The sequence below is a fragment of the Engraulis encrasicolus genome, chromosome 1 (assembly GCF_034702125.1).
Source record: "Engraulis encrasicolus isolate BLACKSEA-1 chromosome 1, IST_EnEncr_1.0, whole genome shotgun sequence".
NCBI classification, from domain to species: domain Eukaryota; kingdom Metazoa; phylum Chordata; class Actinopteri; order Clupeiformes; family Engraulidae; genus Engraulis; species Engraulis encrasicolus.
The window spans coordinates 27497658-27511078 of NC_085857.1; the positions used below are offsets into that span (position 1 = coordinate 27497658).

Consider the following 13421-nt stretch of genomic DNA (forward strand, 5'->3'; position numbering starts at 1 on the left):
TGTACAACCCCCTTTTGCCAACAAAACAGCACCTAATCTTCCCCTATAATGTTTCACAATATGGGAAAAGACAGAAAGAGGGATCTTCAGCCATTCCTCTTTGCAGAATCTCTCTAAATCATCCAGAGACCTGGGTCCTCTCCTCTGTACTCTCCTCTTCAGCTCGCCCCACAGGTTCTCAATGGGGTTGAGGTCTGGGGACTGAGATGGCCATGGGAGGAGCTTGATTTTGTGTCTGGAGAACCATTTCTGTGTAGATTTGGCCATATGTTTAGGGTCATTGTCTTGCTGAAAGACACAGTGACGGCCCATCTTCAGCTTTCGGGCAGAGGGCAACAGATTTTGATTTAAAATGTCCTGGTATTTCAAAGCATTCATGATGCCATGCACCCTAACAAGCTTCCCAGGGCCTTTGGAAGCGAAACAGCCCCACAGCATCACTGACCCACCCCCATACTTCACAGTGGGTATGAGGTGCTTTTCAGCATGCGCATCTTTCGTGGCACGCCAGACCCACTTAGAGTGTTTGTTGCCAAAAAGCTCAATCTTGGTCTCATCTGACCAAAGCACACGATCGCCAGTTGAAGCCCCAATACCGCTTGGCGAACTCTAGACGTTTGCGTTTATGATTGTGGGTGAGGAAAGGTTTTCTCCGTGCATGCCTCCCAAACAGCTTGTTGGCGTGTAGACAGCGCCTGATGGTTGATTTGGAGACTTTGTGACCCCAGGATGCTACCATTTGTTGTAATTCTGTAACAGTGAGCCTTGGAGATCTTTTGATTTCTCTTACCATCCTCCTCACTGTGCGTGGTGGCAAAATAAACTTGGGTCCTCGTCCAGGCTTGTTTACCACTGTTCCAGTTGTTTTGAACTTCTTAATTATTCCTCTCACAGTGGATATGGGCAGCTGCAGTTGAGTGGCAATCTTCTTGTAGCCTCTGCCTGACCTGTGAAGGTCGGCGCACATCTGCCTCACTTGTATGCTGTGTTCCTTTGTCTTTCCCATGTTTAAGAGTGGATAAGAGAAATGGCCTCGGTGTCACATCATATTTATACCCCAGGGAAACAGGAAGTGATGAATTACTAATTAAATGTTCCTACATACTCTGGTAAACTTTGTAAACTACTGTAGAAATGACAGAAATGCTTCAATTATATTTATTTCCTGGGAATTGTTAAGGGTGCCAATAATTGTGGAACAGGTGATTTAATGAAAAATAATTATTTTTTAGTCAGGGATTTTTTTATTTTCTTACAATTCATTTGAGTTGAAGGCTACATTTTCCTACAATTTTCAGTGTGACAGTATTCTTCTGCAATAAACACTGAATTTATTTTAAGGCTTTTAACACATCTCAACCAGGGGTGCCAATAATTGTGGAGGGCACTGTATATCATGTTTGAAAATTTGTGAATATAACCAATACACAATAATTGTATTTAGAGTGATGTACTGTTTGAGATATATTTTGCTTCGGTTTAATGTCCTGTACTGTAAGGTGCAGTTTTGTAATGTACAGTATTGAATTTTGGGGTCTTGTGAAAATGCACATTCTGTGAGACTGAATAGATTGCTCCAAAAAGAAAGACTGCTGTGTTTTGTATAAAGCAGACAACTGTTTTAAAGTTGATCTAATTTGTTTTCTCATTTGGTGCTTTTGTGTGTCTTTTGACATGAAAGTGAGGTTTTGACAAAAGATTGTAAGGTTTTTATGGCAATGTTTATGCTTTTATAGCAGAGCTTCATGTTGCCATATATGTGATGGGTTTATATCCAAGTGTTGAGAGTAATTGGCTTGTGTGTAGAGTTTTGACTCTATGAGCCAAATTTTGCAAATTGTGTGCAAGCAGTCGGCAAAAACTGTAATGCATTTTTTAACACAGCTCCGCGACCCAGACAGGACCCCTCTGCGAACCACTTTTGGGTCCTGACCCACTGGTTAAGAAGCACTGATAGGGGGCAGATAGCCAAAATGTTCCACTATCATTTGACTCTACCTCTATCTCACGTCTGCATACCTTGAGTCAGGCGTGCTACTGTCGGCACACACACACACACACACACACACACACACACACACACACACACACACACACACACACACACACACACGTCATAAAGTGATAAATAATTCGGTCTGAAATCAGAATGTCTCGATGGTATTAGGACAGGCTGACAGTCACGCACACACACACACACACACACACACACACAGACACACACACACACTGCACCGATCTCTCCTGTTATTTACTGTCCATTCCTATACAGTACACACACACACACACACGTACTCACACACACACACACACACACACACACACACAGACACACACACGCACACACACACACCAGTAGAGCATTGCATAGCAATTGAATCATTGAGCTGCTCCTCTGTTTCAACTTAGTGGCAGTCCCAGGTGTGTGTTTCAACCACTACACAACAAAGAGAACTGTCCAACAGTACACTGGAATTGTGTGTGTGTGTGTGTGTGTGTGTGTGTGTGTGTGTGTGTGTGTGCACGTCTGTGTGTGTGTGTGTGTGTGTGTATGTGAGAGAGAGAGTCCCTCATGGGATTGTGGAAAATGATGACATGATAAACGTGACCAATGAAGGGGGAGTTGAAACCAAAGATGGTATAGATATCCCTAGATCCATCATGAGCATTCACTTCCTGAAACCGAGATTGCATGAAACGGCCACAAGATTTGGTAACCCTCCCACCCAGGGCCGAAGTAACGTACAGGCTAGATATGGCTGCAGTCTTGGGGACCCCACCGGCCAGGGGCCCCCTGATTGGCCAAAAGTCAAAAATGGCAAAATATGTGATAGTGAAAGATTCATGTTGTGTTGAGTACAGTTTTCCTGTCGTTAATCCTCTCCACATTTGACAGACATGCTATTCTTAATTCCTAGCTCTTAATTATGACACTATGTAATTTTGCCTTCCGGGTGGGCCCCACAGCAACCTGTAGCCTAGGGGCCCCAGGCTATCTTAATCCGGCCATGCTCCAAATAAAGCCCTTTTGCAGTCATCAACACACTCAGTAGGTACGAATACAGTAGACGTGTATTTTGTACCACCCCAACAAGAACAGCTGATGTCTAGTACATCTAGACAGTGAAGTCCAAGCTGTGGCAAGGATTCCCCCACGGCATTGTGGGAAATGATGACATGGAAAACATGACCAATGAAGGGGGAGATCATAGAGGTAGAACATTAGACTAGAGGTGACACGGCAATTCACAACAGCACTGGGAAACGGCACATGGCGCCTCCATTCTTGTGTAGGTAGTGTAGGCACCTTCAGTCAATGCAAATCAATGGAGAACACGCCCACCTCTGTCAAAAAATGGACTAAAGCTGTATAAATATGAAGTAACACATTAATCAAAGACCAGATTTGAAATGTCAGGCTAAATATGTACGTAAATCATTTGAGTTGATAAAATGCATTTAAAAATCAAATTATATTAATTATGTAGATATTTAGCAATGCACTTCAACTATTGTCCTTGTGTGTGTGGATGGACATTTTCACATTATTAAGCCATTTTTTGACAGAGGTCAGCCTTCATCTACAGTAATTTCCATTTCTCAGGTCTACCTACAAATAATGGCTACCACAGATCGCCATGAAAAGTGGGGCGGGTCACCTCTAGTCTAATGTTCTACCTCTATGGGGGAGATACAGTCAGAGATTGATATCCCAAGATTCATTGTGACAAGGGACTTCCGACACCGCGATTGAATGAACGGGTAGGAAATCTCACTTTAGGCTTGAGGGAGAGGGCGCTGAGCGCTCTTCTTTGTTGAGTAAGTAATCTCCAATATGCCGCTGCTCTTAAAGTTAAAAGACAAAAGTCCAATCCTCAAAATTTGGGGCCATTGGGCCTACTTCAGGTAACTCTTGAGTAGAAGGAGTAGTAGATATATTTAAATTAGAAACACTTTATTTTTTAAATACCCCAGTTTAAAGTAAAAGGATATTTAATTTAAATCAGTGTTTCTCAAACTTTGTCCCTTCAAATATCTTCAAGGACCACCTGTCAAATGAATTGACAGTTGACATGTGCTAATTTGACACTGCTAATTTGGATACAGACCACTTACTTTTTTCACATTACAAGCCTGTCTTTTTGTGGTGAAAATAAGACTTCAGCTATGTTTAGCTTTGTAATAATGTTACAAATAGAGCATACAGCTAGCTTGTCTTGGAAAAGTAGAAATCCACTCGCGGACCACCTGAGCTCTGTCGCGGACCACAAGTGGTCCCCGGACCACACTTTGAGAATCACTGATTTAAATATACCCACTACTCCTTGTCTCTATGCAACACTTGCCTATAATAGGCCCAATGGCCACCAAGTTTTGAAATCCAGTAGAGTAGAGTAGAGTAACTTTATTGGTCCCCGGGGGGGGAATTATGCTGCAGATTTCTCAATCCATCCAACCCCCAACAGGCCTTCTTGTGCAAGAATCAACCACATTCTCAGATCATAGACACATGTGTATTTCTACCAGCACACAACGAGGCGTTCAGTATCTACAGTACATCCAACTCTGGGGTGCATTTTTGGAAAGCGAAGTTGCTAACTACGTTAGCTACTTTGTTGGTTGCAATGCAATTTCCCATTGGCAACTACCGAAGTTGCTAACTGCTAACAACTATGCTTTCCAGAAATGCAATCCTCTAGTCCAGACTGAGCCAAGGATTTGGAAATGATGACAATGGCCCGGCCGGCGGCGACCCGGGTTCGATTCCGGCCCGGGTAGTTTGCCGATCCCTCCACGTCTCTCTCTCCCAACTCGCTTCCTGTCTCTCCTCCACTGTCCCATCACAAAAAAAGGCTTAAACAAAATTTAAACGACACTGATAACATGAGCATTTAAGGGGAAGGTACCCCTGCCTGCATCACAACCCTTGCAGTCATGTCCATCACCACTCTCTAATCGCAAGTCATCGTAACCTCAGCTGCTGACTGCCATTCAACGGAGGTGGGGGAGGTTTTTTAGAAAAGTGAACCAAAGTGACCACAGATCAAAGCTCTGAGTGAGTTCACTTCCAGTAAATGCCTGAAAGGGACCAGGTGTGAAAACACCCTTCAACACAGGAGATTCTCAACCTCAACAATGTGAGATTCTCCACTTCTGTCTGCCAGGTGTCATTAAGAACCCCCTCAGCTCTCAGCCCTCGACAGGTGAAGGTTATCTGCCAAATCCATCTGCCAACATCATCTAATCGGTCTAATCTGTCTAACACATCACACCCTGTCAGCTGCCCACTGTCATTGGAAGGAGTTGAGGAGACTGTGGAATGGGCTTGGTGAGTGTGGTCAGGGCTGCTGACAGCTTTAGCTGGGCCCAGGACAAAATCATCTGCAAGGGCCCCTCTCCCAATACACACAGTGTAATGAGGACCCAATTCTGGACCCCCTCTCTCCCCCTGTCTGCTTCCCTGAGTGTGGTGACCAGGGAAGCCGACACGGGGAGAGACAAACCCGAAAGTTGTCCTGGGCACAAGAATGTGGTGATGGTGGTCGTGGCAGAATTGGGTTCTCAGTTGAATATGTTGAGGGGCCCTTTCCGATGGCTATGTTCCGAGCCCAGACAAAGCAGTCAACAGCACCTTTGGAGATCCTTTGGAGATAACTGAGAGATCCAGGTAGAGGAACCGTTCTGCAACCAGAAGATTGCAGGTTCAAGCCCAGCTCTGCCTGACCCCATCGATGTGCAAGAAGCTTAACCCCAAGTCGCTCTTGGTGGCAGGGTGGTACCCAACCATGGCTACTGGTGTGTGAATGTGAAAGTGAATGGGTGAATGTGAGGCATACAATGTAAAGCGATTTGAGTTCTCAAAGGAGTGGAAAGACGGCGTATAAATGCAGTCCATTTACCATTTACCTCACCAGCAACAGCCAGTGGTCAAGCACACCTCTATTCACAGTAAACAATCGGCAGCAAATGGACAGCAGATGGAAATTAGCCCTTGGGCTACATATTTACATATATGTACATGTATGTATATGTTCATTAATGTGCAATGTCCTGAAGAAATAAAGTAAGTAAGTAAGTAAGTAAGTAAGTAAGTAAGTAAGTAAGTAAGTAAGTAAGTAAGTAAGTAAGTAAGTAAGTAAGTAAGTAAGTAAGTAAATCATATGCAATCAAATGGGAATATGAAAACTTTACATTTGAAGAGCTTTGTTGCAAAATGACTTGTATCCATTTTGGAACAATTTGGGGAATTGGCATTTTTTGTATTGGGCATTCCATTGCATTGCATTTCAAAATGGTTATAAAGCGTGGTTATAAAGGGTTTAAAAAGTATGTTCTCAACATATTTGAATGAAAAGAATTTACCCATAGATGAAAGGATGTCTGAACAGTCATTTCCAATAATAAAATGCAAAAATCAAAAAAATGGCGTTCAGGTAATTTTCGCAACGAAATTACTCATTTGGCGGGGCGCTGTGGCGCAGCGCGCTAAGCCCCCCACATTTGGGCTTACAGTACATGCCCACGGGGATCCTGGTTCGAGTCCGGCCGGGGACATTTCCCAGCCCTATCCCATCTCTCTCTCACAATTGCTTCCTGTCTCCTCTCATACTGTCCTGTCATAATAAAGGCCAAAAAGCCCCCAAAAATACTTAAAAAAAAAAAAACTGAAATTCATCAATTGTCTCCAGTTCTACCACGATACAGACAACAGACAGAGCGGACTCACCTGTCCACAGCTATGGCCAGCAGAGCGTTGGTCGACACGTACAGCGAGACAGTCCTCAGGTAGTTAATGGACGCGCACAGCACCAAGCCGTGCTCCCAAGACAGCTGTTTCACCACATAGTAATCCATCAGGAACGGGCAGCACACCACGGCCACCAGAACGTCCGACACCGCCAAGTTGGCGATCAACAGGTTGGTGAGGTTGCGCAGCTTCTTGTAGCGCGCCAACGCGGCGATGAACAGGCAATTACCGACGCCGCACACCAGGATGATGACGACCAGGACCACGGCGATGACGATGGTGGCGACGAAGAACGCGTTCCCTTGCGTGGTGTCGGGGATCTGGTCCAGGGGCACCTCGTAGTCCAGCATGACGTCGTAGGCGGGGAGGTAAGAGTCGTATAGGCCCTCGCCAGTGTCAATCACACTGTCGTCCAGTGGGGAGGAGGAGGGGGTGGGGAAAAGGGAGGAGGAGGACGAGGAAGTGGAGGAGGGTTGGACCGTGAGCCCCGCGGAGAGGGTGATGTTGGAGATGGCATCCATGTTTTTTGGAGGGGTGTACGTACGGTATATGTCCTCTTCTTTCAATTCTTCCTCCTTTTGTTCTTTTTCCACCCACTGCTGCTGCTGGGTGCTGGATGCTGGAGGGAAAAAAGGAGATGGCTGTGAACAACTACAAAGTGACAGGAGGAGATAAAAGGAGAGGAGATGCGACACAGTAAAAATGCAGTGTTAAAGTGATACTGTCCCATTTTTGGAAATAAGCTAATTTTACATCTCTCCTTGAGTTAAATGACACAATTTGACCTTTCTCCTGTACTTTCAACCATTCTATGAGTATGGCAGTGCAAATGTTACCTCTAAGCTAGCAGTTAGCCATCATCTGGTCTCATAGGCCTCAATGTCAATTGCTAGCTTAGAGGTAAAATTTGCACTGCCATACTCAGAGAACGGCAGGAAGTACAGGAGAAAGGTAAAACTCAACCATTTAACTCAAGGAGAGGTTTAAAATCAGCTTATTCCCAAAAATGGGACAGTATCACTTTATATTAACACTTAGGGAGTACTCTGAGTATGAGGCACCAAATACACTCAGCGTTAAATCAACTCTCTGAGTGCTGAGTTGACACTGCATGCTTACTCTATGGCTCACTGCTGTAGTCAATGCCAACAGTAGGAACGTGGTAGACAGAGGAAGGAGGTTGTACAATTTATTTGATCCAGTGAGACGAGGCCCCTGTTACAAATGAGCTGTTACCAGAATGACAAGACAACGACCAAGAAACGAGCAATGCTTTACTGAAAGCCCTGTGCACTGTCATGGTGGTGTAATACTACGGCAGTAACGTCTATTCGGTGACTATTACAGTGTTCCACTTACAGCGTTCCAACGGTGTGCGTTTAAGGGGCTACAAGATGCAGACTTGGAGATTTTCACATACACATTGAAACATTACTTTTCCTTACTTTTCATTTGCCTTCATAAATAATAATAATAAAAAACTGGATCTCAAAGAATTCCATAACATGAACTGAACACATCTGCCCCTTCATTTCACCGAATTCTGTGAATTCATGTTGGAATAAAATTGTCCCTTCATGGTGGTTGTTAGACTGCCCTCTTGTATGGCTGAGGTATGAATGCAATTTTGTTGTGCGCACTGTATGCTGTGATGTGCAGCTGCGTGTGACAATGACAATGGGACTTTCCTAGCGGCTCTTTAAACTACGGGTTGGTGTCATTGTTACTCCACTTCATTGAGTTCAAACTCCAGAACATCAAAGTGACAGTTGTCCTGCTGACTGGGTGATACGAGCGAGGAGGAGAGGCTGGAGGAGAGGACAGATAATACAGACAAGCCCGCCGACAAGTGGGGGGCAAAGAGGTATGTTGTCCCAGGACCATGGAGACAGGGGGCCCAGAATTGTGTCCCCATCACATTGTATGCATTGGGTAAGGGGCCCGTTCAGATGACTTTGTCCTGGGCCCAGGAAAATCTGTCAGCGGCCCCTGAACACAGACTTGCTCAATGGGTTTTTTTCCCACTCTTCAGGGCACCCTTTGGGCAGAATTTAGCATTCCGTGCATGCTTTCTTTTCTTCCTCTTTTAGCTGTTTGACTCTGATGAGAATGAGAATGGTCATAGAGAACAGAACAGAGACAGACGCTTGCTCAACAGTTTTTTTTCCCCGTCTATTTAGGGCTCCCTTTAGGCAGAACCGTACATTTCGTGCTTGCTTTTTTGTTTGTTTTCATTTTATCTGTACTGACATTGAGAGCAAGTCATGCCATAGGGGACAACGTCATGAAACGGGAGGCCAACACTGACTAGACAAAGCTGGTCTAGTGAGCTGCTAATTTGCAGGTGTACTCAGAGTGGCCAAAAAAAAAAGTCGCCACCAAAAAAAAAGGTCACACACACTGATGTGTTGTGGAACCACCTTGAGAAGCATAATGAAAGCTTCCTTTTGGCGCAGTTATTTTCATGCATGTTTTTTCCATCATCCATATCTCCATGAGCCTTCTTAAACTACATGCTTTTCTTTACTTCCCACAGCATAACATGATAAACATGTTTTTGTGTGTATGTGTTTGTTTTTTCTTTTGTCACGTTTTTTTTAGTTGAATTAGAGGTTGCTAGCCGTTACTGTCTTGACAATATGAAATAAATCAAACCGATTTTTAACAGTCCAATCAAAATCAAATCAATCATGAAAGGCAGTAGAGCCAGATCAATATATGGGAGAGGCAAGGGGAGGGAGTGCCTGCCATGGCAAGCAAATAACCTTAGGTCAGACTAGGTCTTATATTAGGTCCGTAGATTTATTGCATGTGCAACCAATTTCCCCAATGGATCCCTGTTTTACAAGTGTTATTTTTGGATGTGTGGGCTATGTCCAGATAGCATACTCTTTCCCAACGTATGGCCTACTGAAATCACTAATTGGGAAAACGCGTACATTTTTGCATGTGCAGTTGGTGAAGTGAGGTGATGGAAAGAGAGTCTGAGAAGAGAGGAGGAGGATGAGACCGCGGCTTTTCATGTTTGCGCATGTTTGATGTCACAGTTTTTTCTTTTCTTTTTTTTAAGACATCGACATTTCTCATTCATTTTATGTGAGGTTAAAGCACAACAGGCTCCATCCCCATCACCTCAGTTGCTTGCCAGTGACACACGTGCACTTGTGCACTTCAGTATTTCAGTGCGTATGGCGTATTAATTATAGCCTACGCACTGAAACATAGTGCCCGAAGTGCAAAAGTGCACCATCTGAGACGCAGCAACGGTCTGTTTCAACTAGTCAAGCGCAGAGACAGCCCCCGTTCGGTGCCTTCTTCCATCAAAGTGCACAGCGGCGCGCAAGGCGAAATGTTCCGCACCAAAAGTGATTATTCAAATCCTGACCTGAATCCTACACACCCCACCACTTAAAGGATAGTTCCGGCGTAAAATGAAAGTTTCACCATCGATTTCCCATGCCACATAATGTATCTAATGATGAGCCATTCCGGGCAATGCCGCGCTGTTATGGAGTTAGCTTATTTTAAGCCTTTTTGGCGAAAAACGCAGCCAATGTATCACGGCGGGGCCAATTTGTAAATATTATTTTCTGATGTTTCCCCGCTATAAACAACCTCAAAAACGGCCACACTTCATCACAAAGGTCTCGTCAATCAAACCGAGGCACAGAGAAGATCATCGGACCACACAGTGTTGTTTTCAGAAGTGTCTCACTGCAACTCTCTAGTCTGACCCGGATGCAGGCTACTCAGTCAGATGGCTAGGTAGGCTAAACATTGTCCGCGGTTCTTACACTGACTGCGGCCGTAAAATGAAAAGCTGGAACCCCGACCGTTTTCACCGACTGCCACTGTCTAAACCAGCCATATTACGGGAATGGCTAATAGCATTAGAAGTGGACGAAACTGACACAAAAACCCTGAGGGATCGCGACTACCGTGTGTGGAGGGAGCATTTTGAGGATGATGTTCTAGAAGAGTGAGGGAGATGGAACACCTAGCCTAAACGAAACCGTCTAAAGAGGAATGCTGTGTCAAAAGGCGCATGGCTATGGATGTATGTTTGAAGAGAGAAACATGTGTAAGTGTGTCTGGTTCATGAATCTTGACTGTCTATGAATCTGTGAAACTGGTTGCAACACCGCGCGTCTTTGCCAGCAGGCACTCTGTTTTGGGAAGGCATACAGGTGCAGTAAATGTAGCCCACTACAGGAGATAAATAAACTGTCAAAACAAACTAGCGCGGGATGGCAAGTGAAATTGTGAAATTGTGCGACCTGAGGCATTCGAGGTGGTTGATGTCAAGCATGCTAGAGTAGTTTCAGTGAAGTAGACTCTAATTGACGAGGGCGCGCGAGGTCACCATTGTGACCATGGTGGACCATTACGCAACGGAGGAGGGCTGGAGGAATTTTATGAAGTCGTACTAGAAGTGCTCTTACAGATGTAAGTACACCACCAGTGGTGTGTTATTACAAAGTTGAATCCATGTTATATCATACTGTGTTGCAATTTGTAAGAGTAGTCTGTCTACCTGTACTGTCCAACTCTTCAAATCAGCTGCCTGCACACACGGTAGTCGCGATCCCTCATGGTTTTTATGTCAGTTTCGTCCACTTCTGATGCTATTAGCCATTCCCGTAATATGGCTGGTTTAGACAGTGGCAGTCGGTGAAAACGGTCGGGGTTCCAGCTTTTCGTGTAAGAACCGCGGACCATGTTTAGCCTTGCCTACCTAGCCACCTGATTGAGTAGCCTGCATCCGGGTCAGACTAGAGTTGCAACAGTGAGACACTTCTGAAAACACTGGCCAGTGTGGTCGGATGATCTTCTCTGTGCCTCAGTTTGATTGACGAGAGCTTTGTGATGAAGTGTGTAGCGTTTTTGAGGTTGTTTATAGCGGGGAACCATCAGACAATAATATTTACAAATTGGCCCCGCCGTGATGCATTGGCTGCGTTTTTCGCCAAAAAGCTTAAAATAGGCTAACTCCATAACGGCGCGGCATCGCCGGGAATGGCTCATCATTAGATACATTATGTGGCATGGGAAATCGATGGTGAAACTTTCATTTTACGCCGGAACTATCCTTTAAATGAAGTGCCCCAGCTATCATCTGTCGCAAATGATGGCTTCTCAGGGATCCAGAAAACAAGACGCCTCGGAGCCCCCGTTAATGCTGAGGATTGAAGGAGCACAACAATCATTCTCATATTTAGCTCATAACTCCATAAATAGGCCCATGTCCATGGGAAATAAATTATTAATTTGCATTAATTCTTAGCCGGGGGGAACATTGCGCATCACATTAGGTGCGGGTAGCCTAAATATTCAGGTTCAAACAAATCGTTTTTCAAAAATAATTAAACTCATTAAAAAAGTTACAAGATCCTGTTAAATATGGGGGGAAATTGGGTTTTAACTTTTCTGTCGCCCCCCTTGTTGCAGGGAGTTTGCAAGTGCCTCTGACTTTCATATCGAATGCATTGCCAATGTCTCAGTCACTCACCATCTCAAGATCATCTAAGCGCAGCAGTGGAAATCACAAAACGTAGCCTATCATCTTTGTTCGTGCCAGTTCGTATTGGTTTATTTCTTTGTGTGGGCTTAATGGAGTCGACAGTAATTCAGAGAATGTAACCACCTGGAAAGGGAGAAACCTGAATTGTGATGGCCGAGTTGCCTTTTTAAATCGAATATCACGTCTCGGCGTGCTTCCTGGAGAAAATAATATAAGAGTTAAAACAGGGAAGTTTTTGGACGGAATAAAACAATCCAGTGAAGATCCTGAAGAATCCTGAAGACCACGGGAGAGAAGGAAAAAAAAACGAAACACAGACCAAACTTACCTTCACTGCATCATCAAGCCGTTATGTATCCACAAAAGTATTTTGCGCTGGCCATGTTCACTTTCGCAAGTTTAATTTCCACATGGAAAAAAGCAACGAGTGTGTCCTCCGGTGTGATGAGCGACCACCTCTCTCGTCCTCTCCTCGCGGTGTGACTGACTGAACTTGCTCTCATCTCCCCCCTCTACCGGTAAAAGAAGGCGCGGGTCTTCCAAAACACATAGAGCGCACGGACCCGCGCGCCATAGATTGGCATATTTTACACAGTGTTCTATAAGCCGTGTTTTGACACCGGCTGTCTGAATCCTCCGTGGGTGGCGAAGTTTTGAGCCGTTCTTGAATGAACATGCATGGAGCACGTGCTGCAAGTGCAATGGCTCGTGGCTCGTGCTACATTATGAGGTGGTTCGGTGCATTACCGGTCAGTCAAAAGAGATGTCACTTTTAGAGGAGAGGTGTGGGCTCTCTCTCTCTCTCTCTCTCTCTCTCTCTCTCTCTCTCTCTCTCTCTCTCTCTCTCTCTCTCTCTCTCTCCCATCAGTACAATGACAATTTCATTGGAAAATCATGCTATGAAAGAACATACAGATTTGTATTAAAGAGTGCTTATTGCTTGTTTTCTTCCGCTCTCTGTAATCAGTTGTGGGATTTCAGGTACACAATTGAGGGTATTACAGGCCCTGGGCTGTACACTTTAATACTCAGAACAGACCACCCACCCAGCTCACCCACTCAAAGACACAGGACTGGACTGGTAATTTGGCATGCAGGGCATTTCAGGGCATTTTCATTTGGCATGCAGGGAGACAGTGCTCAAGGGCAAAT

The 13421-nt window shown here is 44.8% G+C and overlaps 1 protein-coding gene across 1 annotated transcript in view; it reads right to left on the reverse strand.

Annotated features, from left to right (window-relative positions):
- prokr1a (prokineticin receptor 1a) overlaps positions 1-12730 on the reverse strand; it is an 80040-nt gene extending 67310 nt beyond the window's left edge. The window contains exons 1-2 of the mRNA XM_063208440.1: positions 12598-12730; positions 6728-7367 (exon numbers count right to left, since the gene is read on the reverse strand). Of these exons, the coding sequence (XP_063064510.1) occupies positions 6728-7269 (542 nt within the window). The 5' untranslated portion in view covers positions 7270-7367; positions 12598-12730. The remainder of the gene's footprint in view (positions 1-6727; positions 7368-12597) is intronic.
- Positions 12731-13421: the final 691 nt, after the last annotated feature.